General features: G+C 48.7%; 1 protein-coding gene across 4 annotated transcripts; it reads left to right on the top strand.

Moving 5' to 3' along the window:
• The first annotated feature begins 293 nt into the window (after positions 1-293).
• AGTRAP (angiotensin II receptor associated protein) lies at positions 294-27,229 on the top strand. Of its 4 annotated transcripts, XM_075906107.2 has the most exons (6): positions 392-416; positions 12,019-12,090; positions 12,612-12,646; positions 21,118-21,232; positions 23,172-23,370; positions 26,325-27,229. In XM_075906107.2, the coding sequence occupies exons 4-6, from the start codon at positions 21,125-21,127 to the stop codon at positions 26,432-26,434; spliced, it is 417 nt and encodes a 138-aa protein (XP_075762222.1). In that variant the 5' UTR covers positions 392-416; positions 12,019-12,090; positions 12,612-12,646; positions 21,118-21,124; the 3' UTR covers positions 26,435-27,229. The 4 variants fall into 4 exon arrangements, with proteins under 4 accessions (XP_075762220.1, XP_075762223.1, XP_075762222.1 ...); XM_075906105.2 differs by lacking the exon at positions 12,019-12,090 and having other exon boundaries at positions 294-416; XM_075906106.2 differs by lacking the exons at positions 392-416; positions 12,019-12,090 and adding an exon at positions 12,128-12,244.

Below are 27,229 nucleotides of genomic sequence, written 5' to 3'. Positions count from 1 at the left end.
ATGGGGACTATCCTGGGAACTACTTGAAGGGGGGCAGTAGCACCCCCATCTCCAGCGCCCTGCTGCCGCCCCCCCTCAATGCCGCTTCGGGAGGGGGGGCTATCCAGCTTCTTGGGTCAATTCCCCGCTCCCCTCTCTGGGGGTGTCTGTGTCTTTCTCCCTCTTCAGCGCTGGGCTGGCCGCTCTCGGGCTGGGTGGGCGTCTCTGTGCAGCCCTGGCTTGGGGGAGCCCCCGAGGGGGGACGCGGGGGGCAGAGCCAGCCCGGCGCCGGCGGCCGCGTCCCGCCCCCGCCCGGCCCCACGTGAGGCGCTTCCCGCACAGTCACGGGGGCAGGGCGGGGCGGTGGAAAGTTGGGAAGCGGCCGGGACAGGCGGGGGCGCCCCGCGAGCATGGAGGTGCCCGCTGTGAACCTCAAGGTACCGGGGCGGCGGGCCGGGGCTGAGCGCCCCGCAGAGGGCGGCCAGGCAGCGGGCGGAGGGGCGCAGGGCTAATGGGGGGGGGGACCGAGCCCTGGCAGGTGGGTCCCGCGGGGCTGCAGCTTCAAGACCGCCCTGCCCGCTGGGCAGCCCCTCGGGCACCGGCCCGCTGCAAGGCAGAGGTCTCGAACCCCCGGCTGGTGGGAGAAGAATGGGGGGGGGGCAGAACCGCCCCACCGGGTGGTGGGAGAAGAATGGGGGGGGGGCCAGAACCGCCCCCCCGGCTGGTGGGAGAAGAATGGGGGGGGAAGCCCAGAACCGCCCCCCCAGCTGGTGGGAGAAGAATGGGGGGCCCCTAGAGCCGCCCTTAATTGTTCAAGAGCCGCACGTGGCTGACCAGCTGCAGTTTGGCCACCCCGGACTCGCGGCACCCGGTCTCCCCCGCGCCCGCACACCGGGGCGCAGAACGCGCCCCCGGGCCCTTTGGGGCAGCGCTGGGTCTTTCACGTCCACCCAGCCGCCGCCCCCGGCCGGGCTCTGCTTCCTCGGGAGGGGTCCTGCGGCGCTTCAAAGCGGGAGAGCCTGCCGGAGCCGTGAGCGGCACGTGGGAGTGAAGCCGGGGAACAGGCATTCTCCAAACCTAGGTCCACACTGTCCCCCTCGGAATGGACTTTTCTCTTAGTCGACAGAACCGTCGTTGAAAAGGCGCTTTAAGAATATTTCATTGGTGTGTCGCTGGAGGTGAGAAGTATTTGTACAGTGGGGGTGCTGTAAACAATCGCTCACCCCTCCTGCCCTGGGGTAGAGGGCCCATAAACCCTAAGGATGGCCCTGCCTGTTCTGTTCTAGGGCAGTGGGTGAGCCCGGGTCGCCCTTTAACTGGGATCCAAACTCTGTATTTTTTTAACATAAGAGGCAGCTGGAGCTGCAGACTCAAACCTGAAGGTCTTTGTCTTCCAGTAGGGTTGTATCCTCAGCTAGCATGGCTGAGACCCCCAGCTGTAAGCCCATGGGCCCAGTGTAGTGTGGATACTCAAGCCCTAGCTTGGAAATACCAAGTCCACACAGCTGGGGTTTACAGTGCAGTTTACAATAGACTTACTGTCAGGATAACCCCAACAGATGAAAACACATCAGATTGGAGGGTGGTTTTTATTTTGACAATGGCTCGGTAAAGGTTCCATGACTCTTGCTGTTGGTCAGGCCTTTGCCCAGGGGTCAAAATTCCCCCTCTGCTACAGGCTGTGCATGATCCTCACTGTGCACTCCAGAGAGCTGTATTCACATGGTGCAGTGTGACTGATAAAAGCTCTCCCTGATGCGCTGGAGGTACACAATGTTTATTGGCTGTTGGTTTTATCAAATATAGTGACTTATTCTCATCTCAGGAGGTTACCCATACAAAATTCTCTGTTGTTCACACATTCTAGGACAGGGATGGGTAATCTTAGGCCCGGGGGCCGGATGTGGCCCCCAGCTTGCTTGAATCTGGCCCCTGAGGCTTAGGGTGCCCTCCTGCAGGGAGCCTGTGCTGGCACTCCAGCCCCCTGCTAACCCCCATGGGGATGGAGCACCCAAAATCTACTAGGCTGGACCCCCAGAGGCTGTGGTATGCAAGGGGCATGTGGGAGAATATCTTTCTCTCAGTTGGGTGCCACATCAATGAGGGTATTTTGTGTGTGACTCCCGACTGATTTTTCTGTGGGTCAGTGGCCCCCACCCCAAAAAGTTTCCCCTCCCCTGCTCTAGGAGCACCCACCCTCACCCATTTATAGGGCTCAGGTATAACCTTTTCAATAGGCACCCACCCTCTTCCTTCTGTGGGCTCAGGTGTAACCTTACACTCTGTGGGTTTTTGGGGTCTTTTATCAGGGAATGAGCTTTACATGGTAATATCCTACTTAATCTCTCTGTATTAATCACTATCAAAGCCAGCATGCACATGCTGGCATACAGTGCTCACCGCTCCCAGTAAGACAGATGAACTTGTCTTGATAGCCAGTCAGGTTCAGGTTCAGCTCGGGGACTCCAATTTCTGCACAGTGTTATTGGCACAGGGTCTGGCAGCTCTGATTTTGGAGCTGTGTCCTGGATTTGGCTTCCAAAAAATTCTCTTTTGGGCCCCAGTTTATATAGTGAAACTTGAGTCCTGCTTAGCTAGACCGTCATCAATTATTTTACTAAAATGTTACTAATCAGTCCTAACATACTGTAACAGAATTACCTAACTAACCATACCCCACCACTTCAATTGATATATACCTAGCAAAATTAATTACACAGCAGACTGAAACAATTAAAAACCACAGAGAGTTAGCTGTGTTGGTCTGTAACTTTAAAAACAATGAATAGTCCTGTAGCACCTTAGAGACTAAAAAATGATATATAGTACCATGAGCTTTCATGGGCAAAGTCTACTTCTTCAGATGAGATCTCATCTGAAGAAGTGTGTTTGCCCATGAAAGCTCATGATAATATATATATGTATAAAACCAGAGACAGAGATCATACAAACAAACAATAGAAAAGTGAGGATCATAATCATACAATGAGGATTCCATAATCCCACCTAAAGAGTTTCTTGATACATGAGATGCTATCAAACTAAGTTTTCTTTACCCATCTTGAGATCTGTTTCTTTATCTGGCGATATTGGTTGTCATTAGGGCTACGTCTAGACTGCACGCCTTTTTCGACAGAGGCTTTGTCGACAGATACTGTCGACACAGCCTCTGTTGAAAAAGAGTGTCTAGATTACAACCAGTTCTGTCGAAATAGCAAGCCACTTTTTCGAAAGAGAGTGTAGACGCTCTTTCAAAAAAGCACAGATTGTGTACGATAGCGCCTTTTTTCAAAAGAGTACTTTCGAAAAAAGGCGTTATTCCTCGTAAAACGAGGTTTACTGCTGTCGACAAAACTGCTGCGTTCTGTCGACTTCCTGTTGACAGAATGCGGCGGTAGTGTAGATGCTGGTATAGTTTTGTCGACAAACCCCTGCAGTCTAGACACACCCTACGATAGGATCTCCTCCTAAACAGCCTGGTATCACACAATTGTAATGCAGTTGAGATGGAATGTGAGTTACGGGACTCCCTGCTTTACAGCTAGTGGCTGCTCTTAATCTAGCTGCAGAGGAAGGCTTCCAGGCGAAGGCCTTCCAATGTGGCTACAGAAAAAGGCCGTATCCTTACAAAGAGGGGCACATTTTTCTATGGCTTAGGAGTGAGTGGCGATCTTGGGGGATGGGCTCTGGAGACTGACTTTCTTGCTTGGTCTGTTTTTGTCTTCAAACCTTTGCAAAAATCTCCTCTGGCTCTTCTAAGTGGACCTGTGTGGACGAAAAGTTAAGAGATAAGATGGGGGGTTAGGATGAGAAACTGGACTAGAAGGACAGTGTCCTACCAGAGCTGGCATGTGCCAATTGGCTTTGGAGAGAGAGCAGAGCAGTTCCTTAAACTCTGTTACGTTACATTCCAGTCATGTATTTGTGCCACCCAGTACAGGGTCTTGCTTTGCCAGACCTCAGGAAGTATGCAAACGTCCTACAAAGGAGGAGGGAGTATTTATAACTAAGTTTCTTTCTTGCAACATTTACCCCTTTAATTATTAACCCTGTCATGCATTTCTAACATACCCAAAGTTCCCTTTAACCTCAGGGCATGTGCTGGGTGCGTGAAAGTTGCACCAGGGACAACTGACAAATTAACCATGTTTTTCAGCTGCCCACACTTGATCTGGGATCCAATTCTGCACACGTTTTCAGATTCAGAATAGGCTTGGCTGCCATTGGGCAGAGCATTTTGGGAATCCTGGGAGTTTTAAAAAAAAATGTGTAGGGATTTGAACCTTTACTGGCTAGCTAATGGCCAGAGACAGATGTCGAAAATGAGTGACTTCTCCCAGTATGGTCCACACCCTGGTGAGAAGCCCATCCTTCTTGGGGAAATCCAGCTGCTGGGGAAAGGGAGGAAGCTAGAATTCCTCTGGGAGCTGGAGTCCTTGAACTAGGGATGTAAGCGACTAGTCGACTATCTGATAAGCAAATGCTTATCAGATAGTTGACTAGTGACTCGATTAGTCACTCCCCTGCCTTCTTTTGCTACCTCTCTCTGAGAGAGGTAGCAAGAGAGGGGAGCAAGATCTGGTGCTGGGGGGAGCTAGCTTAAAAACTGGTTTCCCCCAGCACTGTCTCCGTGGGGAGAAGGGCCAGGGGCGCAGTGGAACTGGTGGCACTGGTTGCTACATTTCAGGAGCAAAGCCCTGCCGGGAGCGCGGGGCTAGTGGGGGACTCAAACAGTCCCACTCTGGACCCGCCCTCCCTGCTTTTGAAATGTACAAGAACCCCGGGAGGGCTCTTGTACATTTCAAAAGCAAAGCGCTGCAGGGAGTGTGGGGGAACTGGCTGAGTTCTTCGCTGGCCCCGCGCTCCTGGCAGCGCTTCTGCCTTTGAAATGTAGCAAGAGCTGGCAGTGCTTTTCCTACTTTTCAAAGGCGGAGGCGCCCTTATCTACTAACTGAATAGTCGATGCAAATTACATCAACTGTTCGGTTAGTTGATTAATCTACATTTAACATCCTTACGTTGAACTGGTCTTTGGTTTGGCCTTCTGAAGAAGCTGAGACCTTCCTCATATTTTCACTGCTGTAAGAGAGCAGAACCTTTCTCCCCAGAACCCCTTGGCTGTTTGGTGGTGTCAACTCATTTATCTTTCTGTGGCCTGCTTTTTTTCCTCTTTGGGTGGGGGGAGATGGGAGTATCCTATTCTGCATTCGTATCTTCATTTCCTTCCTTTACTGCTTATCTCTTTGCCCAAGCTGTAGCATGAATTAAACAGATAGGCATCTTATCATTTTTGTTGCTCTCTGCAGGGTTGTGAATAGCTGTGAAATTAACACATTAATTTTGAGAGGGAAAGCTTTTGTGGGTAAAAACCACTCTGGCAAATTCATGGAGTGGAAGACGAACACGCACGCGCACACACACTTATATCTCTATAAAGGCAATTTTTCCTCTGTTGGTATTCATGCCTCCCCATCAACTGCTGAGATTGAGCCACATCCACGCTGATTGAACAGGCCTCATTAACACTGGTCCCTTCTGTCAAAATGTTTTTTACCCTTGAAACTTATACTCAAATAAATCTGTTAGGGTATGTCTACATTACCACCCTAGTTCGAACTAGGGTGGTAATGTAGGCAACCGGAGTTGCAAATGAAGCCCGGGATTTGAAATTCCCGGGTTTCATTTGCATCTCGCTGGGCGCCGTCATTTATAAATGTCCGCTAGTGCGGACTCCGTGCCGCGCTGCTACATGTGGCATGGACTAGGTAGTTCGGACTAGGCTTCCTATTCCGAACTACTGTTACTCCTCGTTTCACAGAATAGGAAGCCTAGTCCGAACTACCTAGTCCGTGCCGCGTGTAGCCGCGCAGCACGGAGTCTGCACTAGCGGACATTTAAAAATGGCGGCGCCCGGCGAGATGCAAATGAAGCCTGGGAAATTCAAATCCCGGGCTTCATTTGCAACTCCGGTTGCCTACATTACCACCCTAGTTCGAACTCCTTGTTGTTTTTGCAGATACAGACTAACATGGCTACCTCTCTGAGATTTATGAAATTAACCAGAATCTGGTTAATGTTCTTCTGCTGCAGTTTAAGAAAGTTAGGAGGTGCAGCTCCTCTGGAGTTGTCAGTCTGTAAATGTGGGAAGACACCCCCCTAGAATGTTGTGTTCACAACTATAAAGTCTAGACAATTTTATGTAGTATGTGAAAATGAAAGTTTAGATTTTACAGAATCATGGCTTCCCACTTCCCTCTCCAAAGAAAGGTTTTTTCACTTCCTAGCCTAGAGGCAAGTAAGCAAACAGCTTTTTCAAACACTGATCATGTGGTCTGGACTTCTTTCTGGCATTTTTAGAGCACTAAATTGTGGGGAATCTTTACTGTAGATAATCACCACTATTGTGAGAATTTCTGGCACCTTGGGACACTTGAAAGATCTTGCTCTAGTCCATGTTTTTATAGTCTTCTTAACTTTATTGTCTGAGGACAGCAAATACAAAGCATAATAGTGAGAAATAAGGACATATATTTAAGACAGGAAACAAAATATGCATTAAATATCTGTTGTACAATGGACAGATGGAAAAGCTTTTGAATTAAATTTGTCTTTGAAGTTTGGCTCTGCTAGGAAGCAAAGACCCAGGAAATTACCTTAGTGGTCTTTCTTAAGTGACTTCATAGGTGCTGGAACTAGGGGTGCGGATGAAAGGGGTGCTGCTGCACCCGCTAGCTTGAAGTGGTTTCCATTAATATATAGCATTTACAGTTTGGTTCAATGGCTTTCAGCACCCCCACTGTACAAATTGTTCCAAACCCCCTGAGTGATTTGTGAAAGCAAGGAGAGAGACAGCAATACAAACGGTTGACTACTTGCTCCTCCCTACCCTTGCTGCCTCTATATTAAAAGGCGGTTCCCCCGGCACTGTCTCCATGGGGCGTGGGTGGGGCAGGGAAGGCAGAGGTGCAGTGGTAGGGACCTGGCATGAGCCGGGACTGCTGAGTCCCGGCTCTTGCTGGGTCCTGGACCTACCCCTGCTGCAGCTCTGCCTTTTAAATGTAGTAAGAGCCGCCTGGGTGGTTTTTACTACATTTAAAAGGCAAATCCACAGCGGGGTATGTCCAGGACCCAGTGTGAACCGGGCCTGGGGCCTACCCCCACTGTGGCACTGAAGTTTAAATGTGGTAGGAACTGGGCTGTATCAGGTACACGATTAGTGAATTACCCACTTCTTAAGATCCTTAGTGTCTGTTCATCTGCAGAGTAAGGGCTGCAGGAGCTGTCCTATGGTGCTGCCCTTCCAGTGTATCCCATCAAGACTCTAGTGGGAGGAGAACAGAGCTCTTTGCAGTAGAGATGTAATAGTGTAGTCAATTAACTGATAAGCAAAAGCTTATAGGTTAATGCTATAGACTACACGCATTGCTCCTCCCCTTGCCCCCCCTTTGCCAGTACATTTTTTAGCAGGCTGGCCAACAGCCTGACTCAGTCCTGGCTCATGTCAGGTCCGGGACCTATCCCTGCTTCAGCTCTGGATTTAAAGTGTATTAGGAGCCAGCCGGGCAGGCAGGGAGCTCAGCCCTGCCCCTCCCCCTGGACAGGGGCTGCTGCCACCTGACGCTGTGCGGGATAACAGGCAGCCAGTCCACGAGGGGAGCTGGTTTTTAAACTGGCTCCCCTCATGGATCAGCTTCTACCTGGCATACCATGCTGCTGCCTCTGATACAGAGGCAGCAATGTGGAGTGGCAGGGGGCTCCTCGGGAGTGGGGCTGGAGCACACTGGCTGCTGGCCTCATTCTATAGTCCCCGGGGATAGTTGAATAACCAATAAAAATACATGAGGTTAATGACTATGCAATTAACCGATATTTAAAATCCCTGGTTTGTAACTCTTCACCTTTGTTGTCTCTATTGAACCTTCCTGTTGTGTTGTGGATCCTTATCATGTTACAGTAACGCCTAACGGCCTTATTGTGGTAGGAGCTGAACAAATATATAGCTAGAGAATCCCTGCTCCAGAGAGCTTACCATCTATAGACTATTTGCATGAGTCACTATCTCATTTGCATGAGTCACTATCTCATTTGCATATTTTCTGCCACTCTGTATTTGCACTAGGGGTTTTTGCGCAGAAACAAGCAGGGTGGATGTTTTCTTTTTGTGCAAAACCCCCTATTTCTGCAAGACCTTTATGCCCCCCAAAAGGCGGTATACCGGTCTTGCGGAAAAAGGGTTTTTTGCGCAAAAAGAAAACGTCCACCCTGCTTGTTTTTGCGCAAAAACCCATCGCACAAAAACGGATCTGCAGAAAATATGCAAATGAGATAGCAACTCATGCAAATGAGTCCCTCATTACCATATTTTTTGCCAAGAAAACTCGTAGTGTACATGTAGCTTGAGGGATCATCCTTCCGTTTGACCCGGGAGCCTTTAAAAGGGAAGGGTGTGTACAAAGGCTCATCCAAAATCTTTTCCGCCTTTAGCACCTCTGTCACTTCTTGACTGAAGCTCAGTAATGGAGTTTGTTTCTTTAGAACAGTGGTCACCAACTAGTAGATCGGGATTTACTGGTAGAACTTGGCGCCTCTGACAAGTGATCTGAACTGGTTGGCCAAGAGGCTGTCAAGTGCCGGCACTTCAGCTGCTCTTTGCCGCACTGCTGTACATCTTCTGCCCTTTGCCTCTTGGAGCTGTCTTCTTAGGAGCCTCCTGCTTTCTGGGTAGAGCAGGGGAGGAAGAGGAAGGTGCCCCCTCTTCCCCCTTGTATCCCATTTCCACAGAGCAGAAAGGGGGCACAACAGGACTTGGGAAGGAGTTTGCTGGCTGCTTTTGGGAGTGATGCAAAATCAGGGGAGGGGTGAAACTGCCTTAGCCCCACTGCACCCCCACCTAGGAGCCAACTGATGTAACCAGTGCCCAGCTGGAGCCCACATCCCGAAATCCTACCTCAGTCATGAACCCCCTCCTGCACCGCAAGACGCTGCCCCAACCCGAGCACCCCTGCATCCAAATGCCCTCCTAAAGCCTGCATCTAGAACCCTCTCCAGTACCCCAACTGCCTGCCCCAAGCTAAGATCAGAGCCCCGCTCACACTCCAGATCCCTTAATCCAAGAGCAGAGGGTGCACTCCAACCCTCTGCCCCAGCCTGGGGGAAAGGAGGGAGGATGGCGTGAGCAGGGGTGGGGCCCCAGAGAAGGGGCACAGAGGAGGGGGGACAAGGGTGTTTGGGTTTGAGGTAGATCTTGGATTGCCCTTCAATTCAAAAAGTGATCTTGTGCTTAAAAAGGCTATAGACCCCTGCTATAGAAGAAATTTCATTGATCAGGGATTAAATCCTTGAGCAAAAGGAAGGGAATTAGTCCTACCCACATCCCTTTGTAAGAGCCTGCTTACAAAGTGACTTGTGTAATCTGGCATAGGCAAACATATCATTAGGGGCATATTCCTGACACCATAGTGATTTGAGATACTGCTCTGAACTGGACTGAGATTATCAACTAACCTCACAGGTCACTGAACGGCAGTTACAGAAGACTGTCTTGTTACTACCAACCACGCCTAATAACCAGGACAGAAAAGGCTCCATATGGCATTGCCAATCCCCTGAAACAGTCGGTCCCGGAATAGCACCTTTCTGACGTTCCCTCCATCATCAAAAATAATGAGGAGCCCTGTGGCAGCTTAGATACTAACAGCTTTAATAGGGCATACGTTTTGTGGGTAAAATGAAGTGGATTTTACCCATGAAAGCTTATGCCCTAGTCTCTAAGGTGCCACAGGACTCCTTGTTTTTGCAGATAAGGACTAACATAGCTACTGTACCTCTCTGAGACTCCATTCCATCAGTGTGGTTAAGCATGCCTGCCAATTTAATAACTGCAGTATTGGTAAAGGCAGTTTTTGGGGTGGTGGTCGTAAAAACAGCTTTCCAGGGGGAGTGGTAAAGACAGCTTTGGGAGCTACCTAATTATGAGGCTTTAGGGGATCTAGTGAGTATGTAATGTGCAATTAAATTCTACATAATTAAGAATTGCCCTGATATTATGATAGTCTCTTGGGTGAACACTATTTGCATTTCTTCTTTTTTATATAGGCACGTCCTGTATTTGACTGATTAGCACCTTCCGTTTGGTCTCCAGGGAGAAGCAGGGGAGGAGGGGAGAATGAGTATTTTGTAGCCTTTCATGAACAACTGAAATACAAATCAATATTAAAAGCCTGGTTAAATGGCTTTTGATGTGACAAAATCCAGCCTACCCAGTGTTAATGCTTAGTCCCAGTTTCACCAAGATATCACACCTATTCACACAGTATCTTCAGTCGTTTTGCCTGGATATCCCAGTGCATACAGGATACGCTGGGGGTCATGGGCTATTCTTCATTGTACATTTCCTGGCTTTTGCTTTTTTGTGTTGCAGCTTTATTAGTTATTTGCGTGTTTAAAAGCAACAGTCTTTGTATTAAACTAGAGAGTGGAAGAAAGGTCTTAGGACTTGAGACACTGTGCTGAGATCCAGGAGAAACCAATATTGGCTCAGGGCTGTTATTTGATCATGTATTTACGCAGCACCTGGCACCTTGGAGCCTTGTCTGTGACTGGGATTCTTATCTGTATCACTGTGGCAGTGAAATACTGACAACCCTGGGTTCAGTTTCCAGCTCTGCCACAGCCTGTCTGTGTGACCATGGGCAAGTCACTTCACCTCTTGGTACTTCTGTTTGTAAATTGGAAATGCTACAACTTCCTTTTTCCATCCTGTCACCTAAATTGTTTTCTGAGGCAGGGATTTTCCTTTATTGTGTTTGTGGTGTCTAGCATGATGCTGATCAGTGCTCTTGTAAACAAAGAATTACAATTCCGTGCATGTTCTACATATTAGAAAGATCAGTAAATGCAATGAGATAGGAACAGTTCTGGGTCCACTTCCTACAATATGTAGATATGTAAAAATAGTTCCTTGGGTTCAGTGTAATACATTTGGAATGTAAGGCCTAGATAGAGACCCATTGAGAAATCCCAATGATTAATAGGTCGACTGCTTTGCATACATAAAGATATTCTCATGTGGCCCTAAATTATAAAGCATGTTGGGGATGATGTGATTTTCATTAAGCGCCTCTCTCACATAGTATTTTTAGTGACTGAAAACTTTGAAGTGAGATCTGGAAGTGTTGCAGTCAATAAGGGCTGATTAATAGAGTCCTGCAAATCAGTGGATATCCACTTTATATCCACGGGTATCTACACTGGCAGATGTAGGTGCAGATATACATGGCTCACGTTTGCAGATGCGGATGCAGATCCAAAATTTGTATCTAGAACCCTGCAAATTTGCAGATATCTGCTGGTATCTGCAGCCACAGATGTAAATGCAAACACAAATTCTGTATCTGTGCAGGGCTCTATTGATTAATTGCATTTTTGATTTGCCTTGAGGTTCCACATCAATGCCCGTCATGTTTTAGGGAGATTCCTTCCTGCACTCTGTCCCAATGGACCATGTCCTGTTTTTAATCTGATGGCCAATCGTGTCTTAGGGAGCAGTAATGGAGCACTAATGGTTTGGGTTCACCAGGTTCAGTGTGTCATTTCTCATTCTTCTGTTTCAAAACAGTTGGTGGAAAGTTCACAGTAGAGGCTCAGTCCACCTTTCCCAGCTGTAAATCAAATAAAAGAACAAATGGAGAGAAAGTATCCTGCAATGCATGGAGAATAAGAGTGTCTCCTTGGTTACAGAAAATCACAAACCACCAGGAAGAGAATGCTTGTGTGGCTCATTTGTTTTGTTGTAAGCCCATTGCTGCTTGGATTTGCCTATTTAAACCCAATGGTCAGAGCCATTGATGTAAATATTTGTATGAGGACAGTACCTGTCATGTTGTTGCTCTGGCACTTCAAGGCATTTCAATGCACGGAGTTGGGACCTGGTTTTGCAAATTGCTGAGAACTTTCAATTTCCTTTGACTTCACTGGGAATGGAAGGAATTCAGCACCTTGCAGGACTGGCCCTGTTTTGGTTTCTTGTTTCTTTTTTAGCAGGAAGCTAGGAGGCGGAACATCACTCTTGTGGTCTTCATACCTGGCGAGGTTTTACTGAGGCTGAGCTAGGTCTGTGAAGAGCATGGCAGGTGGGGAAGGAAGGAAACTTATGAAACCCTTGGCACCAGTGGACAGAGACTTCTGCTGAGAGCTGATACAAAATGGCCTGGCAGAGAGAGCTACAGCCATCCACGGGCAGAGGGCCCCAGGGTTGGAACACCAAGTCAGTGGCCTTTTAAACATGCTAATCAAGTATAGATCAGATTGCTGGGCTTTCTATTCAAACCATGTTCTGGTTCGAAAATCAATAACCCCTTTACAAACCCTGACCAGGTTCTGAACTAACTGTCCAAAGAGGAGAGAACAGGAACAAACTGCAGCCAGATGAAACAAAGCCCAGCAGCAGAGGCCAAGGGAAACGGCCGAGTCTATTCCTCAGCTGCAAACCGGTTCTCGGAACTGGTTGAGTTGTGTGTGCTGGCTGGCGCTCTTTGCTTTCCTTGCTCTTGGGAGGCAGTAAGTCCTGTTTCACGCCAGTACTCCCCCGATTTTCAGACTTTCTGACCTGTCTTCTCTCTGCTCTCCTGCAGGCAATCGTTCTGGTGCACTGGCTGCTCACGGTGTGGTGAGTAATTTGTACACTGCTGGGACCTGGTGAGACGCGGGGGCCCTGGAGATCGGAGAGTTAGCTGTCCTGGTGTGGGGGAGAGCATGCCCCACACAGCATTATTCTGCCTGAATATCATATAAGCACAGCACAGTGATGTTAGTATGGGCCTGGGGTGGCTTCTTGCTTAAATCATGCCCCAGGATCTTGTTCGCAAGCGGAGCTGGGCTCAGTTTGGGTGGAAACATAAAACAACAGCCAAGGAAATGCGTCTCCTAGTGACTCACGGATTACTCTTCTCTCTGGGCTGGTCCTGGCTAGTGCTTCAGCGTGGTGCTCGGGGAACCTTGCCGCTTGGGTAGCAGGTTTAAAACTAATAAAAGAAAGTTCTTCTTCACACAGCGTGTAGTCAACCTGTGGAACTCCTTGCCAGAGGAGGCTGTGAAGGCTAGGACTATAATAGAGTTTAAAGAGAAGCTCGATAAATTCATGGAGGTTAGGTCCATAAAAGGCTATTAGCCAGGGGATAAAATGGTGTCCTTGGCGTCTGTTTGTCAGAGGTTGGAGAGGGATGGCAGGAGACAAATCGCTTGATCATTGTCTTCGGTCCACCCTCTCTGGGGCACCTGGTGCTGGCCACTGTCAGCAGACAGGCTACTGGGCTAGATGGACCTTTGGTCTGACCCAGTACGGCCGTTCTTATGGGGGTGCTGTCTTTCAGACCAGAGGTAAAAATGACAAACCACAAGGAACATAATGCTCAACTGGTGTCATTTGGTGTTGCGCTGTCGGCTTCCAGGGCATAAGGCTTCCGCTCTATCTCCTAACTACTTGTATGGCCTCGCAGGGGGGCTGCCACCTCCTGAGCAGTCCTAGTGGCCAGAGTTCCCTTTGCAGCAGCCTCCCTCCGCTCCCCTTTTAGAACCCCTCAGAGCCTCACCACAGCCTTGCTTAGGAGACGTCCTGCCGCCCTCCACTTGAGGCTGCTTTCCCTCAAACAATTCCTGCAGTAAAGTCCACCCTGCAATCCAGTGGTTTACGCTTATCTCTGTCTCTTCTGCCCTCCCCTGCCACCGCCAGCTCTTTGTAGGGTCACTGCCAATGTTCCCTCTCAGGTTTTCCATCCGTGTGCAGAATAAATGTTATGTGCATCAAGGCATCAGGGAGCCAGCAGCCTGCACGGGCCCCTGGGCAAAGTGTGCGTGTTCTGCGGCTTTGCTCCCTGTCCCCCTGGTCTGCAGACCAGGGAGACGGGGAGCAAAGCAGAGCAAAGCCGTGGAGCACGCGGGCAGCGGACAGCCCAGACGGGTCTGGGCTCTCCGCTGCCCGCGTGTTCCGCGGCTTTGCTCCCCGTCCCCCTGGTCTGCAGACCAGGGAGACGGGGAGCAAACCAGAGCAAAGCAGCGGAGCACGCGGGCAGCGGACAGCCCAGATGCGTCTGGGCTGTCCGCTGCCCGCGTGCTCCGCCGCTTTGCTTCCTCTCCCTGATCTGCTGGAGACCAGGGAGACGGGCCCCGTTCGTAACTGCGGATCCGACATAAGTCGGATCCGCGTAACTCAGGGACTGCCTGTACTACTCACATCCAAAAAGCTGCTTCTGATTGGTTGGAAGAGAGAGAGGTGCTGTTCCACCCTGTATTACAGGACTCCTCATCCTGGACCCATAAAGGATTAGAGTCTTGGTGTTTTCTTCCTGTCAAACTTCTAATTCCCTGGAACTGCTTCCTTTCGTCCAGGACCGGGGCTTTTCCTGAGTCTTTGTTCATTCCAGCTGCTTGGAACAGGTTCTTCTGCCCCACCCCCTCCCCATTACAGTTCCCATCACCATAGGATCTGAGTACCTCACCGTCTTTATAACTTGCTATTAGCCCATATTTCACAGGTGGGGAACTGAGGCACTGAGAGGCTAATGGCTTGCCCAAGATCACACAGGGAGTCCATGGCAGGGCAGGGACTTGTACCCAGGTCTCCTGAGATGATTCCCTCATGATTGATTCATCCTTTCTTGACCACCTGGGCCACTAAAGAATCTTGTGGCTTGGTTAGCACAAGAACGATTAACTCAAGTGGGATGTCTAAATTCCCTTGCATTGTGTATTAATGCATCTCTGAGGCACTCTTTGTCATATTATCTGGCTATGAATATTACATCAGTGTGAATTAGCAGAAGATTGCTCAGGATGGCTGAAAAGAACTCCCTGCTAGTCTGCCACCTTTTAGATTTAAGATGCTAGTCATGAAGAATCAAATCAAAACAGCTGGGGCCAGTTCCACCAACCAGTTTCTTAGGAAAAAGGCACCCTGCAATATATCCTGTCTATGATCCCTGCAGCTTTAATTGACTCTAATATCCTTCACTTCTTGTTCTAAACTGCCTTCATGCTGTTGTGGGCTGCTAAATTGCTGTCATATTTCACCCTGGGGGTGGCTGCATTTTAGTGATGGGTGAAGGGATCATTCTATCCCTATAGCTCCAGAGAGAGAGGGAGTTTGGCTGTTGAAGCAATTTAGGATTCTTCAGCATTAAAAGTGCATAATGAACATAAGCTGTAAATGATTTGATTTACACTGCAGTTGAGCTTAAAGATCCTTGTGACAGGGAGTTTCTCTGAGCACTATTGTATTACATTTATGAATGGTTTATATATAGGCTTAGCAGGATTCAGCTGTTACATTTTGATCCTTTCATTGGGCAATGTCGATTTTTTTTTATTTTATTTTAAGCATTTTTTTAGATTGTATCAATTAAAATAATTATTTAATGACAGTAGATGTGATTAGGAAAGCTAAAGCTAAAACACAAACTGATGATGTCACATGTCAAAATATACATCATCAATAGCCTTAAACTCGAGGAAGTTCACATGTTGCATTTTTCTTACTTTGCTTGTCTGTACATTTTGATTATCATTAATGGAAATGTTTTTTGTCGGGGTTTGAGTGTACAGTAAAAACTACGTTTATCAGCACTAGTGATGTAAGCGACTAATCGACTAGTCGACTATCTGATAAGCAAAAGCTTAGTTGACCCCTCCGCCCCGCCCTTGCTGCCTCTATCAGAAAGAGGAAGAAGACGGGGAGGGGAAGAACAGGGGGTACTGGAGACCGCTTTCCCCCAGCTTCAGCTCTGTACATTTCGAAGTGGAAGCGCCACATGGAACCTGGGACCAGCGGGGGATTCACAGTCCCCCACTGGTCCCGGGCTGGCAGCTGATGGTCAGGGCTGTGTCCGTGTCCGTGTCCATGTCCGAGAAAAGGTTTAACGTCCGTGTCTTTACTGCTAGGACCGGGGTCCCGTCGCAGAGGGTGGCCAGCAGGCCAACAGACGCCCCTTTTTATAGGAAGAGCTTATTACACCTTAGATTTTAGCAGCTAGAACACAGGGTTCCTTCGCAGCGGGCAGCCTAGGAAAGGCTGAAAGGTGCCCCAACGGACCTGTCACCTGGGAGTGACACAGATCCAAACGCCTAAGCTCTTCCTATGCCTGTCCCTTTATGACTAGCTGAAGTTCTTTTAAATTGTGCTTGGTTCTATTACAGCAACTGAAGGAGTCAGGTTAAAGCTTAAACAGTTACAGGTTTATTAAAGAAGCTTATAAATCATATGGTTACAATGGCTATTGCTCTATTTCTTAAATGCTAGCAAATATATAGATCTTAAAAATGGTTACAGGAAAAAGGTAAAGATAGAAAATAGAAATAATGGTACCAAGTGACAGCTTAATCTTTAAAGAGCTCTAACACTATGTGTATGTATATACTTAAACAAAGGACCACATCCAGGTACAATTTTTACCCCTTTCTGTGCCTCTCGACTCCAGCGTGTCAGGCCAGAGCCGGTCTCTCAATTCCTAGGAAAGACGAATACGAGGTGGGCGTCCCCTTGGAACCTCGGGAGATCAAACACCTAACCCGACCAGCAGATAGATGGTAGATTGACGCTCAAAGTAAATGTGCTGCTGGACCCATCTTCATACCCTTGGAGGCCCGAATCCTCTTTCTTATCTAAGAGGCCAAATTGTACTGGTCCGTTTTGTGGTGCCAGTTCTTACAAGCAAGTTTCAAGTTAATTTACACTTGCAAGAGAGAGAACTAAATTGTGAGTACTAGACATTTTTTTACTGGGCAAGAGATTCCTCCCCCCGCGGACGGCTGTGTGTTCGTATCAATATGGGTTAAGTCAAGGGCACTCCTTGGCAGCCTCTTGGTCAGCAATTGGCGTATCTCTGTTTACAGCCATTCACAGTCACACAGCCTGGGCCTTCTGCTCTGTGTGCCCTGCATGCTCCAGGCAAGCAAAAATGGATGTTACAAGGGGGGTTCCTGTCTGGCTACACGGGCTCCATGCAGTGTTTCAATCTTTGAAATGCACAAGAGCCCCTGCAGGGAGTCTTGTACATTTCAAGGGCAGAATGCTGCACAGCACTTCCGCTTTTGAAATGTAGCAACAGCCAGGCGGGCTCTTGTTAAGTTTCAAAGCGGAAGCGCACTTATCAACTAATTGAATAGTCAGTGGAAATTCCATTGACTATTTGTTTATTCGATTAATCTAACTTAACATTCCTAATCAGCACTTACCAATACAAATCAAACCCTTTAAAGCCTATTTCTGTATCAGTGTGAACCATTAATTGTGTGCTATTCCAGAGGGGGTTACCACTGCCCCTCCAGGAACCAAAAGCTGTAGGGGTGATTAAGGCACATCACGTAGGCTGTGCCTACACACAATTTTTATTTTGGGAGAAGGATGCAAATAGCGCTGCGTATTTGCATACTTCCTCCCGTGTGTTTTTTTTCCTGGAAGACGCTCTTCCAGTATTTACCCGTGTGTACACGTGGCTGAATTTCAGAATAAACCCCTATTTGAAAAGATCCCTGTAAACCTCATTGTAGGAGGAATAAGGGATCTTTCGAAATAGGGGTTTATTTTGAAGAGCGTCTTCCAAAAAGAAGCCCGGAGGAAATATGCAAATGCGCAGCTTTATTTGCATCCTTCTCCTGAAATAAAAATTACGTGTAGACATACCCTTAGTTTGCAAACTCCTCTGGAGAGCTACCTCCCTGGGGAAGTTTATGTATGCTGGGTCAAACTAGGTTTTCTAGACATCAACAAAAAGAACTTTTGGCATAAAAGGGCTGAGTTTAAAATGATTTGGGGCCTTCCTTCTGACCCAGCGAATGGACAGGTCTATGGTGAGACCCCCAACCCCTGTAGAAGAGTTGGAAAGATGCTGGTTTCCTGCAGCCACATTAGACTGATGGTTGATTCCTAGCATGTTTACTGTGCGTGCTTAATCCCATGTATGGTTTTCATTATTTTTCTCTATGATGATTTTACCCTAAGAATAAATGGGCTTGCTTAGAAAAAGCTGTGTGATAACTTGTTAACACAAGGTTTGTAGACCCGGGAGAGGGAGCAATGCATAGGGCAGGGGCGGGGAACCTTTTCTGGGTCAGGGGCCGCTGAGCCACAGAAAAATCAGTTGGGGGCCACAAACAAGTGAGAAGGCAGGGGAAAAAAGCCACCCCTTCACTGCCGTGGCCCCCTGACTGAGGAGAAAGAAACTCCCCATATTCCTCTTGTACACAAGAACCTAGGGGGCCCATCTTACTAGATTTCGGGTGCTCCAGCCCCACAGTGGGGTAGCAGGGAGGCTGGAGCACCAGTGCGGGCTCCCCAGTGCTGGGAGGGGGGGCGAGAGTCTTGGGGGCTGGATCCACGCAAGCTGGGGGCTGCATCTGGCCCCCAGGCCTGAGGTTCCCCACCCCTGGCATAGGAGCTGGCTTCTAGGCAGTCTGGCTTGCTCAGGATAATGCAGCGTGAGGCAGGGAACTGTACAGCCGTAAAATCTCCCAGCCAGAAGGAATGGGACAAGGCTGTCTGTCCAGAGACCGTTACTGGCTGGAAACCTGACTGGGCAATCCTGGAGTGGCCCATGGAGGTGGGGATATAGTTGTAATTACCCAGAAACTGTGATAGTCCCAGACAAGGTCCAGGCCCCGTTGTGGCAGGCACAGTACACACATCTTGTAAGAGATGGTCTCTGCTCCACCAGGTGTGCAGTGTAAACTGACTTCATCCTGAATCAGAGCATTCGGCTAACTGTTGACTGGAACTTTTACTTAAATGTAGGCTCAGAAGCAGGGGTAACTTGTGGGGGCTGCTCCAGCCCTCTGGGGCCTGCCGCTGGAGGGATGCTCCAGCCTGGCCAGTTCAGCTGCTGTCTGTGGTAGGGTGCTGCTCCAGCCTGGCGAGGGTGGAGCCCCCCCTTTAATTAGTTAACTGGTTAAACATTACATTTAACTGGTGAACCAGTTAAGTGGGATTTTATATGCCTACTTGGAAGCATTAGTCTTTTATCGGTAAATGCCAGTAAACATTGATTTCACCTTACACACATTAAGAATACATATTTCTATTAATAATAGAATTTTACACGCAAGCAATGTACGAAAAAGGCTGCGTGAGAACTTTAGAGTTCGGTTTAAGGCTAAAATTTTGACATGATATTGACAATTCATGTTTTAACAATAATAAAGCTTAACGTTTTGAATCTCAGATTCTGCTGTCATTAAATAATTTGTCTGACCGCCCGCTCCAAAATTTCTTGCACCTGTGGAAATTTAAGATACACATTTAAAAAGCTTAAAAATTATCATTGATAATAGCTGTTGTAATTATTTTAAAAATGAATTTCCACTATGGCTGCTTATGTAATTAGGTTTTTACATGTAAATACAGCTCCATAACGGGGTGGAGGTAATTCTATATCTTGCAATGGAGGATAGCTGGGTACAATGTTCTGAACAAACTTCAAGAGCCCCTAAAGAAATTCATCTTTTTGTTTAAAATCCTAACTCTTTGTAGTAGGCATGTGAAAGTGTAACCATATATATGGTTAACTGATGAGCCTGAGTTCATCAGTTAACATGCCTGGTTATATGCAGGCCCATCCACTTTGTGCTGCTGCCTCTGTATCAGAGGCAGCAGTGTGTGAAGCGGGGCAGGCAGGAGCCAGTGCTCATGGAGAGCCACCTGCCTCCCTCTCCTGCATAGAACCATAGAGCTGGAAGAGACCTTAGAAGGCCATCAAGTCCAGCCCCCTGCCCAAGGCAGGACCAATCCCCATTAAATTAACCCAGCCAGGGCTTTATCAAGCTGAGACTTAAATACCTCTAGGGATGGAGACTCCACTACTTCCCTAGGTAACCCATTCCAGTGCTTCACCACCCTCCTAGGGAAATAGTTTTTCCTAATATCCAACCTGGACCTCTCCCACCACAACTTGAGACCACTGCTCCTTGTTCTGCCATCTGTCACTACTGAGAACAGCCTCTCTCCATCCTCTTTGGAACCTCCCTTCAGGAAGTTGAAGGCTGCTATCAAATCCCCCCTCACTCTTCTCTTCTGCAGACTAAATAGACCCAACTCCCTCAGCCTCTCCTTGTAGGTCATATGCTCCAGCCTCCTGGGGGGCCCAAAACTGGACACAATACTTCAGATGTGGCCTCACCAGAGCCGAGTAAAGTGGAATAATCACTTACCATGTAACTGTGAAACTGCTGACTTTTTCAGCCCTTACACATTTACTTAAACGCATTTTAACATCCCTAATTTGTAGGGGGTTTGGTTGTACAAATTGCACTTGTGGTATAGTGAATGCTTGGGCTTAATTGACCTCATTGTTTATGTTGGGATGATAGAGAGAACTCTGGGAAAGGTTAACTAAGACTGCAGAGGGAATAATCTATGGCTATGTCTACACTGGCGCGATCTCGTGCCAGAGCTATGCAAATGAGGCTAAGTGTGGAATATTGTCAAGCCTCATTTGCATATCTAATGAGCCACCATTTTTGCGGAAGAGGCTCTTGCTCCAGAAGGAGCTGTCTACACTGGCCTGTCTTGTGCAAGAAAAGCCCTCTTGCGCAATGCTGTTACACTGATTATTTTCAGGAATAACGGCATCGCGCAAGAGGGTTTTTCTTGCGCAAGAAGGGGCAGTGTAGACACTCCTTCTGGTGCAAGAGCCTCTTCCGCAAAAATGACGGCTCATTAGATATGCAAATGAGGCTCGGCAATATTCCATGCTTAGCCTCATTTGCATAGCTCTGGCGCAAGATCAGGCTATGTCTACGCTGGCGCATCTGTTTTGTAGGGTTGGACCCAGAGACCCTACAGTAGCAAATAGACAGATTTTTGTAGTAGTCATTCTTAGCTCTTACCATGATTGATCCAGACAGCCTATAATTCCTATATATAAAGTGTTCTAGCGGTGGGGAAGTAATCTCTTCATATTGCTGGAACTGGTTATTAGGATAACCTTGGAGTCTTACGTGCAGGGGAAAACCTGGCATCTTTCTGGAGCAGAGCTAGAGTTGCGTATTGAAATCTTGCCCCACACGGATGTAATGGGGTTGAGGTCCAGTGGTTAAGCTCACACTGTTCATGCCACATGTGTTCTGAGTGGGTTTTTGTGCCTTGTTTGCTAGGGCATGCATGGATTATGCAGCGCTTCCTGACTCCTACCAATGGGGAAACTTCACTGTCCTGACTGTGGGGGTTTGGGCAATCGCTCAGCGAGATTCCATTGATGCAATAATCATGGTAAGTGTGGGGGGGGGGAGAGGGAGGGGGAGGGAGGGGGAGGGAGAGGGAGAAGGGGGGGGGAGAGGGAGAGAGAGAGAGGGAGAGGGAGCAGATACCTTCCCGAATGGGCTCTGTAAGAGGCGTTGTGAGGGAAGACGTCACTGCTTTATGGGTAGAAATTCCCTTGAATCGGTTCCACTTTTCATCTGTGTTCGGAATGAAAAAGGGCAGTTCCGATTCTCGGGGCCAAATTTTCACACTAGTTCAGCACCTAACCAAAGGTCAACACCAGTGGGATCTGTGTGCAGAGCTCTGAATGAACTCTTTACCCTGCATCCTGTTACACTTGCAACAAAAGAGATACACCCTCCATCAGGACATTGCAACTACCACCTACTGCCTTAAAACAAACCACAGTGTTCAACTTGTTTGTAGAAATAAATTGGTCTCCCTCTTTGAAAGGGACATATTCTAATTACAAAATTAGTCCCTCAACTTCTTACCTACTATGGCTATAAGTAAGACCTCAGGTAACTATAACTAAAATATATTTGTCCTTTTAAGTCTTATTTTGTGTACAATAATTCCTCATTTAACACGTGTCCACTTAACACGTTTTTGCGATAGCACAATTTTTTTGTAGGGAATGTTTTCTGAATTACACGACCATCCCACCAATAACACGATTTCCCCAGCCGGCTCGTTGCCGGCAGCTGTGTGGGGCTTCCCCCGCCTCCCTGCAAAGCGGCGGGGAGTTTGCTGCTTGCCACACCATTCCCCACTGACTCCCCCTCACTGGACGCCTTCCCCGCTCTCGTCCACCCCCACTTGCAGGCCGGCGGCTGGGTTTCCCCCGGCAGGCCCATTACTGGCAGCTGCGTGGGACTTCCCCCACCTCCCTGCAAAGCAGCGGAGGGTTCGCCGCTCTCCGCGCCATTCCCCGGCGATTCCCCACTCGCCAGACACAGTGCGGGTCCTGGCAAACCCGTCACAGGGGCTTCCCCCCAATCCAGTCCCCCTTCCCTCTCCTCCCCTTCCCTTCCCCAGAGCCAAACATCTCCCCTCCCTGCTGTAACCCAATCCCCTTTCTCCCCCAACCTCATGTCCCAGTCCCAACAGACAGCACCGCTTGAAATGAAACACTCACCTTTTCCATTATTTTCAATGGGAAAATTGACCCCGCATAACACGTTTTCACTTAACACGATCATTTTCTGAAACATATCTATAGTGTTAAATGAGGAATTACCGTACAATTACAGTTCCTCAAAGGCAGCAGTGTGGTGCGGGCTGCTGCGAAGCAGCCTCTGTCCATGATGGGCCTGGGCTCGCTGTGGACAGAGGCTGTTCTGTTGGATGCGGAGCAGCCTCAGTCTGTGGGGATCCCAGATCCCTCGCGAACAGGGGCTGTTGCCACCATGCGCTGCTGCCTCTGTGTCAGAGGCAGCAGCGCAAGGCGGCAGGCAGCCAGTCTGCGTGGGGAGGTGGTTTTTAAACTGGCTCCCCTCGTAGACCAGCTCCTGCCAGCAGAGGCAGCAGTGCAGGGTGGCAGGGGACTCCCCAGGAGTGGGGCCGGAGCCGACTGGCTGCCTACCTCACCCCCAGGGACTACTGAATAGTTGCGTAACCACTAAGATTTCATGCGTTTACATGATTATTCAATTACACCACATCTAACAACCCTAACAGAGGAAAGCGTCCAGTGTTGAGAAAAGTACAGGAGGGAGGAGACACATCTGTCACAGGGGTGTGAAATCCATGTGCGAGAGGTCCCCATAATTACAATTTCGTGCTGGCCTCCAGGTAAGGCAAGGTAAAACCAGTGGCACATGAGCACAGATCTTCAAAGGCAGAGATGTGTAACATCCTAAGACTCTGGCTTCTGTTGGTTTGGGCTGTTTGGCTTTTGTGGGTGAATCAAATGTCCAATCAATGTCCTCATGTTTCTGATTTCCAGTTCCTGATTGGCTTGTTGCTTACGATCCTGACGGACATCATTCACTTGAGCATCTATTATCCCCGGGGTCACAATCTAACGGACCTGCAGCGCTTCACTGCGGGCATGGCCATCTTCAGCCTCCTCCTCAAACCCTTGTCTTGCTTCTTTGTCTATCAGATGTACCGGGAGCGTGGGGGAGAGTACGCCTTCAACCTAGGTAGGAGGCCACAAATCAATGCAGCCTGCCCCTTCCCTGTTGTCCATCTACCTGCTTTTGGTCTGAGATACGCACAGCTGGATTCTGTCTGTACTAGCGGGTGTCTCTGTTGCCCAGTCTGCACTCTCCCCTTGTTCTGTTCTCATGCTCCCTGTTTGTCTCATGCCTCGTGTTTTTTATATTCTCCGTCTTTTCCCTTGCAGACCTGGAGTCCTCGTCCGACAGCCGCTTTACCTTTGATGGTATTGACTCCGCTGCTATCCCCCTTGTTCAACGTAACTGAGCTGCCCTCTTCCTTCTTAGCTATCTGTGTCCCGTGGTTGTGCTGGAAGCCTTTCTGTCTTCCTTCTTCACCAACCATTTCTGTGCCCGCTAGCTGTGACTGGGGAGGAGGTGGGAGGAGAGGGTAAAAGGGAGAAATGAAGGCATGTTGAGAGAACACATGAGGTTGTGTTGCCTACACAACTAAGCATGGATGTGAGAGCCTGGCTTCTCATCCCAGCCTTGCTGTGTGGCCTTGGGCAAATGGTTTTAAACTCCATGCCTCAGTTTCCCCTTCTGAAATACGGGGCGACTATCTACCTCACTGCTGGGAGGGAGGTTCATGGTGGAGAATAGTTGATGTCTCCAGTGTCTGAGATAGGTGAAACACGTCTATACTGTCGTTAACAATTCCTCAGTGACCTCCGCAGAGAAAAGAGGATGTTATATGCTATGAAATGACCGTCTGCTGTGCTTATCAGCCAGTCTTTGAGTCCTCACTAGCTGGCTTGCAAATCCACACTGAGCTTCTCTGCTAGGGCTTTGATGGCCGAGAGTCCTGCAAGTAGAGGCTGCCAAGAGAATTCTGCCCCTGTTGGACCGTACCAATCCCAAGCCTTGGCTGCTTCCTCCCCCTGCCTGTACGGGGTCCCCATGCATGCTGGAGCTTCCTTTTGCTTCCTAAAAACCTGCGGAATAGCAGCCTTCCACCCTTGTCTCTTCAAAGAGCAGGCTAATGCACCCCTCCACCCCTTGGCTCCCTGCTGATGTGTTAGAAGGACCTCACTGGTCTGCTTCTGCACTGCTACAGAAGATAAGGCTTCCCATGAAAGGAGGCACTGGAGTATCCGGATGGGATCAGCTTGGGCATCTGGAGATGCCAGCTGCAGGATGCCAGCCACATCCCACCTAGTGTAATGGCTTTGATGCCTGCCAGTCGCTCCTGTCACACCATCCATGCAAGCAGAACACTGAGGAGCCCAGTCCCTGTGGGTCCTCTGCATGGTCTGGCATAAACCAAGACCATCAGCCTCTTGCTGTGCTTCTAATCCAGACTTCCCACCTGCTTGCTTGTGGCAGGCAGAGTAGGTGTCACTGAGACATGAGCGCTGCTCCCTTCACCTCTCTGGGTTTTAGATGCGGCCTCTTCCAGCCCATAAGTGAGCCATGGACAAGGGTCCCATTTGTAGCCCTACAATGCTCTGTTATCAAACCGAACTCAATAAAAACGGGAGCAACTAGTTCCCTGCGCTGACCCAGACTTGGCTTCTCTGCAGCCTTTCTGTACGAGGCGTGAGTCACTGATCCAAGATTAACACGTTCACCAACTGCCCCCTCTTCTTGGTTCATCACTGCAATGCAACTGTCCCACTTTGTTCCTGTTACACATTTTCCTGGTCACTTGAGCCTGTTCCTTTCTATGCAGAACAGCTGTCTGTTGCTTGGCAGCTCCCCCTACCCCCTGCCTGCTGTCAGCAGGGGCTGTCACATGTGTCAGGAACTAGCATTGATTTAAATAATTTTCTAGCATATGACAGTTGAGCAGCCTAGATAGACAAAAAGCTTCTCTCGCCTTCTCGTCGCCACGGGGATACACCAAGACCCTGTAAGATGCTGAACACAGCAAACCGTGTTTGTAACATAATCAGGGCATGGTTGTATTTAAATTGAAGTGTGATATGTTTTGCTTTGTACCAGTCCTCAGAGATATGAGGCTGGGCTTATTGGAAGAGGGAGGGATGGGTAAATCATACACGATTTCCACCAGCTAGGCATTGTGCCTTCTGTATTTTATTGCAGCATGGATTCAGTAGCCACCCCCTGGATCTCTCAGGAAACTGTTCAAACGGGCGGAACCAAACTATTTCAACAGCATTTCTCCTGGGGGTAATCGGGCAGTGTGGCTATTTGACTTAGCCATATGGCTGCAAGAGCAGTACCCCTCTGAACAAAACGCAGCCCATGCTCACTTCTCACAAGTATTTTTCTTTGGATGCCTGGCACACTCCTATACACGCTCCTGGTACCTTACTCCTTCCAGGACCCGTGTCTATCACGGCCAGCACAGCAGAGTCACCGAATAAGTGTCAGGCCCCTTCTTCCTGAGAAAGATAGTTGGACTGGAGGCCTCGCTTGCAGCATGGTTATACTACGCCATTATTAAAATACCTGATGTGCCATTGTAATTGTAGAGGACCATTGGGCAGCAGTGTTGGGTATTCAGAGCTGTTGGCAAAGTGAGGTGTCTAGAATTAGCCATAGTGCTCCATCCCCTCTGCCTGCATCTGGCCATTGCCCATTTCTGCTTCAGCAACACTCCTGCACCTGGCAAATTGTGCAATGCTGAGCATGGTGCTCGGGCGAGGGAATCCTTCCTGACCCCTGTGCTAATTGTATTCAGAAGGATACGTGCTTTTACCTGAATGAGCATAATTACAAGCACATACGTCACCAAAATCCTGAGGTGCAAGGGTGCAATTACGGGGATGTAGTGCTGAAGTGCACATGAATTTTATGTGGCTTCCTGAGCTGGCATTGTCTGAAAGCTTGTCCTGTGCTTTCTGTATTTTATTGCAGCATGGATTCGGTACCCGCCCCCCTTCCCCTCCACTCCCACTGCCACCCCCTGGATCTCTTAGGAAACTGCTCAAACAGGCCAAACCAAACTATTTCAACAGCATTTCTCCACACAGGTTTTCCCACCGTGAGCCGGGATCGCAGTGCCTACCAGTCGATTGATCAGCAAGATGTACCATGCCCATACCCTGACCTGGACAGCAAGCCAGCCCCACGTCCTTTCTGAGGCATTCCTCCTTGCCAGAAACAGAGAACAGGACTTCACTGATGTTCCCCCTCCTCCACCCAACAACAAATAAAACTACCCCGCCCTGTTCCCCCCCTCCCCTTCTGGTGTACAAGCAAGAGAGGATCTAATTTTGTGCTCCTAGAACATCTATCCTTTCCTGAAACTCTGTCGGTGGATTGGGTCCTGCACTGAGTCCCATTGATGTCAGTGTAAGAACTATGAGGCTGTATAACCCCACCCCGTCTTGCACTGGGATGTCACTGTTGGCTGAGTAGTTGCGTGCTCCTTTCCCATAGGCTCCCAAATCCTGCTCTCCACAGCTCCTGCATCACAGATCCGCCTCACTGCCCAAGGTGTTCATGGAGAAGCTGGCTCTTTTAAATGTCCATAGGTTTGGGCAGCAATCAGTTGAGCCAGAGGGGGTGACGCTGGGTTGTATGTACCAATCTCACTAGTTGTTGCCAATGGAGTTTGCATAAATCTGTTTCAGCGAGGTGGATGTTCACAAAGTTGTATTTTTCATGCTAATAACTGCCCAGACTAGCTGAGAGTAACTGAACACTGGGCTGGATAAAGGTGGGTCAGCACGGCCAAGGAGCTCTCGTATTTCCTCTACCTAGTCTTGGGTTGTTGTTTGATTGTATGTAAGTTTCAAGTCCATCAGGACCCTGTGCGATTACTGTTACTTGTGCGTTGTAAATACGTTGTGCCTTCAAACACTTTTTGCCTTCACTGGACATCTACATAGAACTTTTTTTATTTCTAAAATAAAATGAGCACAGTACCACTGAA

The sequence above is a fragment of the Pelodiscus sinensis genome, chromosome 24 (genome assembly GCF_052426305.1).
Source record: "Pelodiscus sinensis isolate ZL-2025 chromosome 24, ASM5242630v1, whole genome shotgun sequence".
In the NCBI taxonomy this organism is placed as follows: domain Eukaryota; kingdom Metazoa; phylum Chordata; order Testudines; family Trionychidae; genus Pelodiscus; species Pelodiscus sinensis.
The sequence above is the reverse complement of the archived record's forward strand: the minus strand, read 5'-3'. Positions and strand labels throughout refer to the sequence as shown.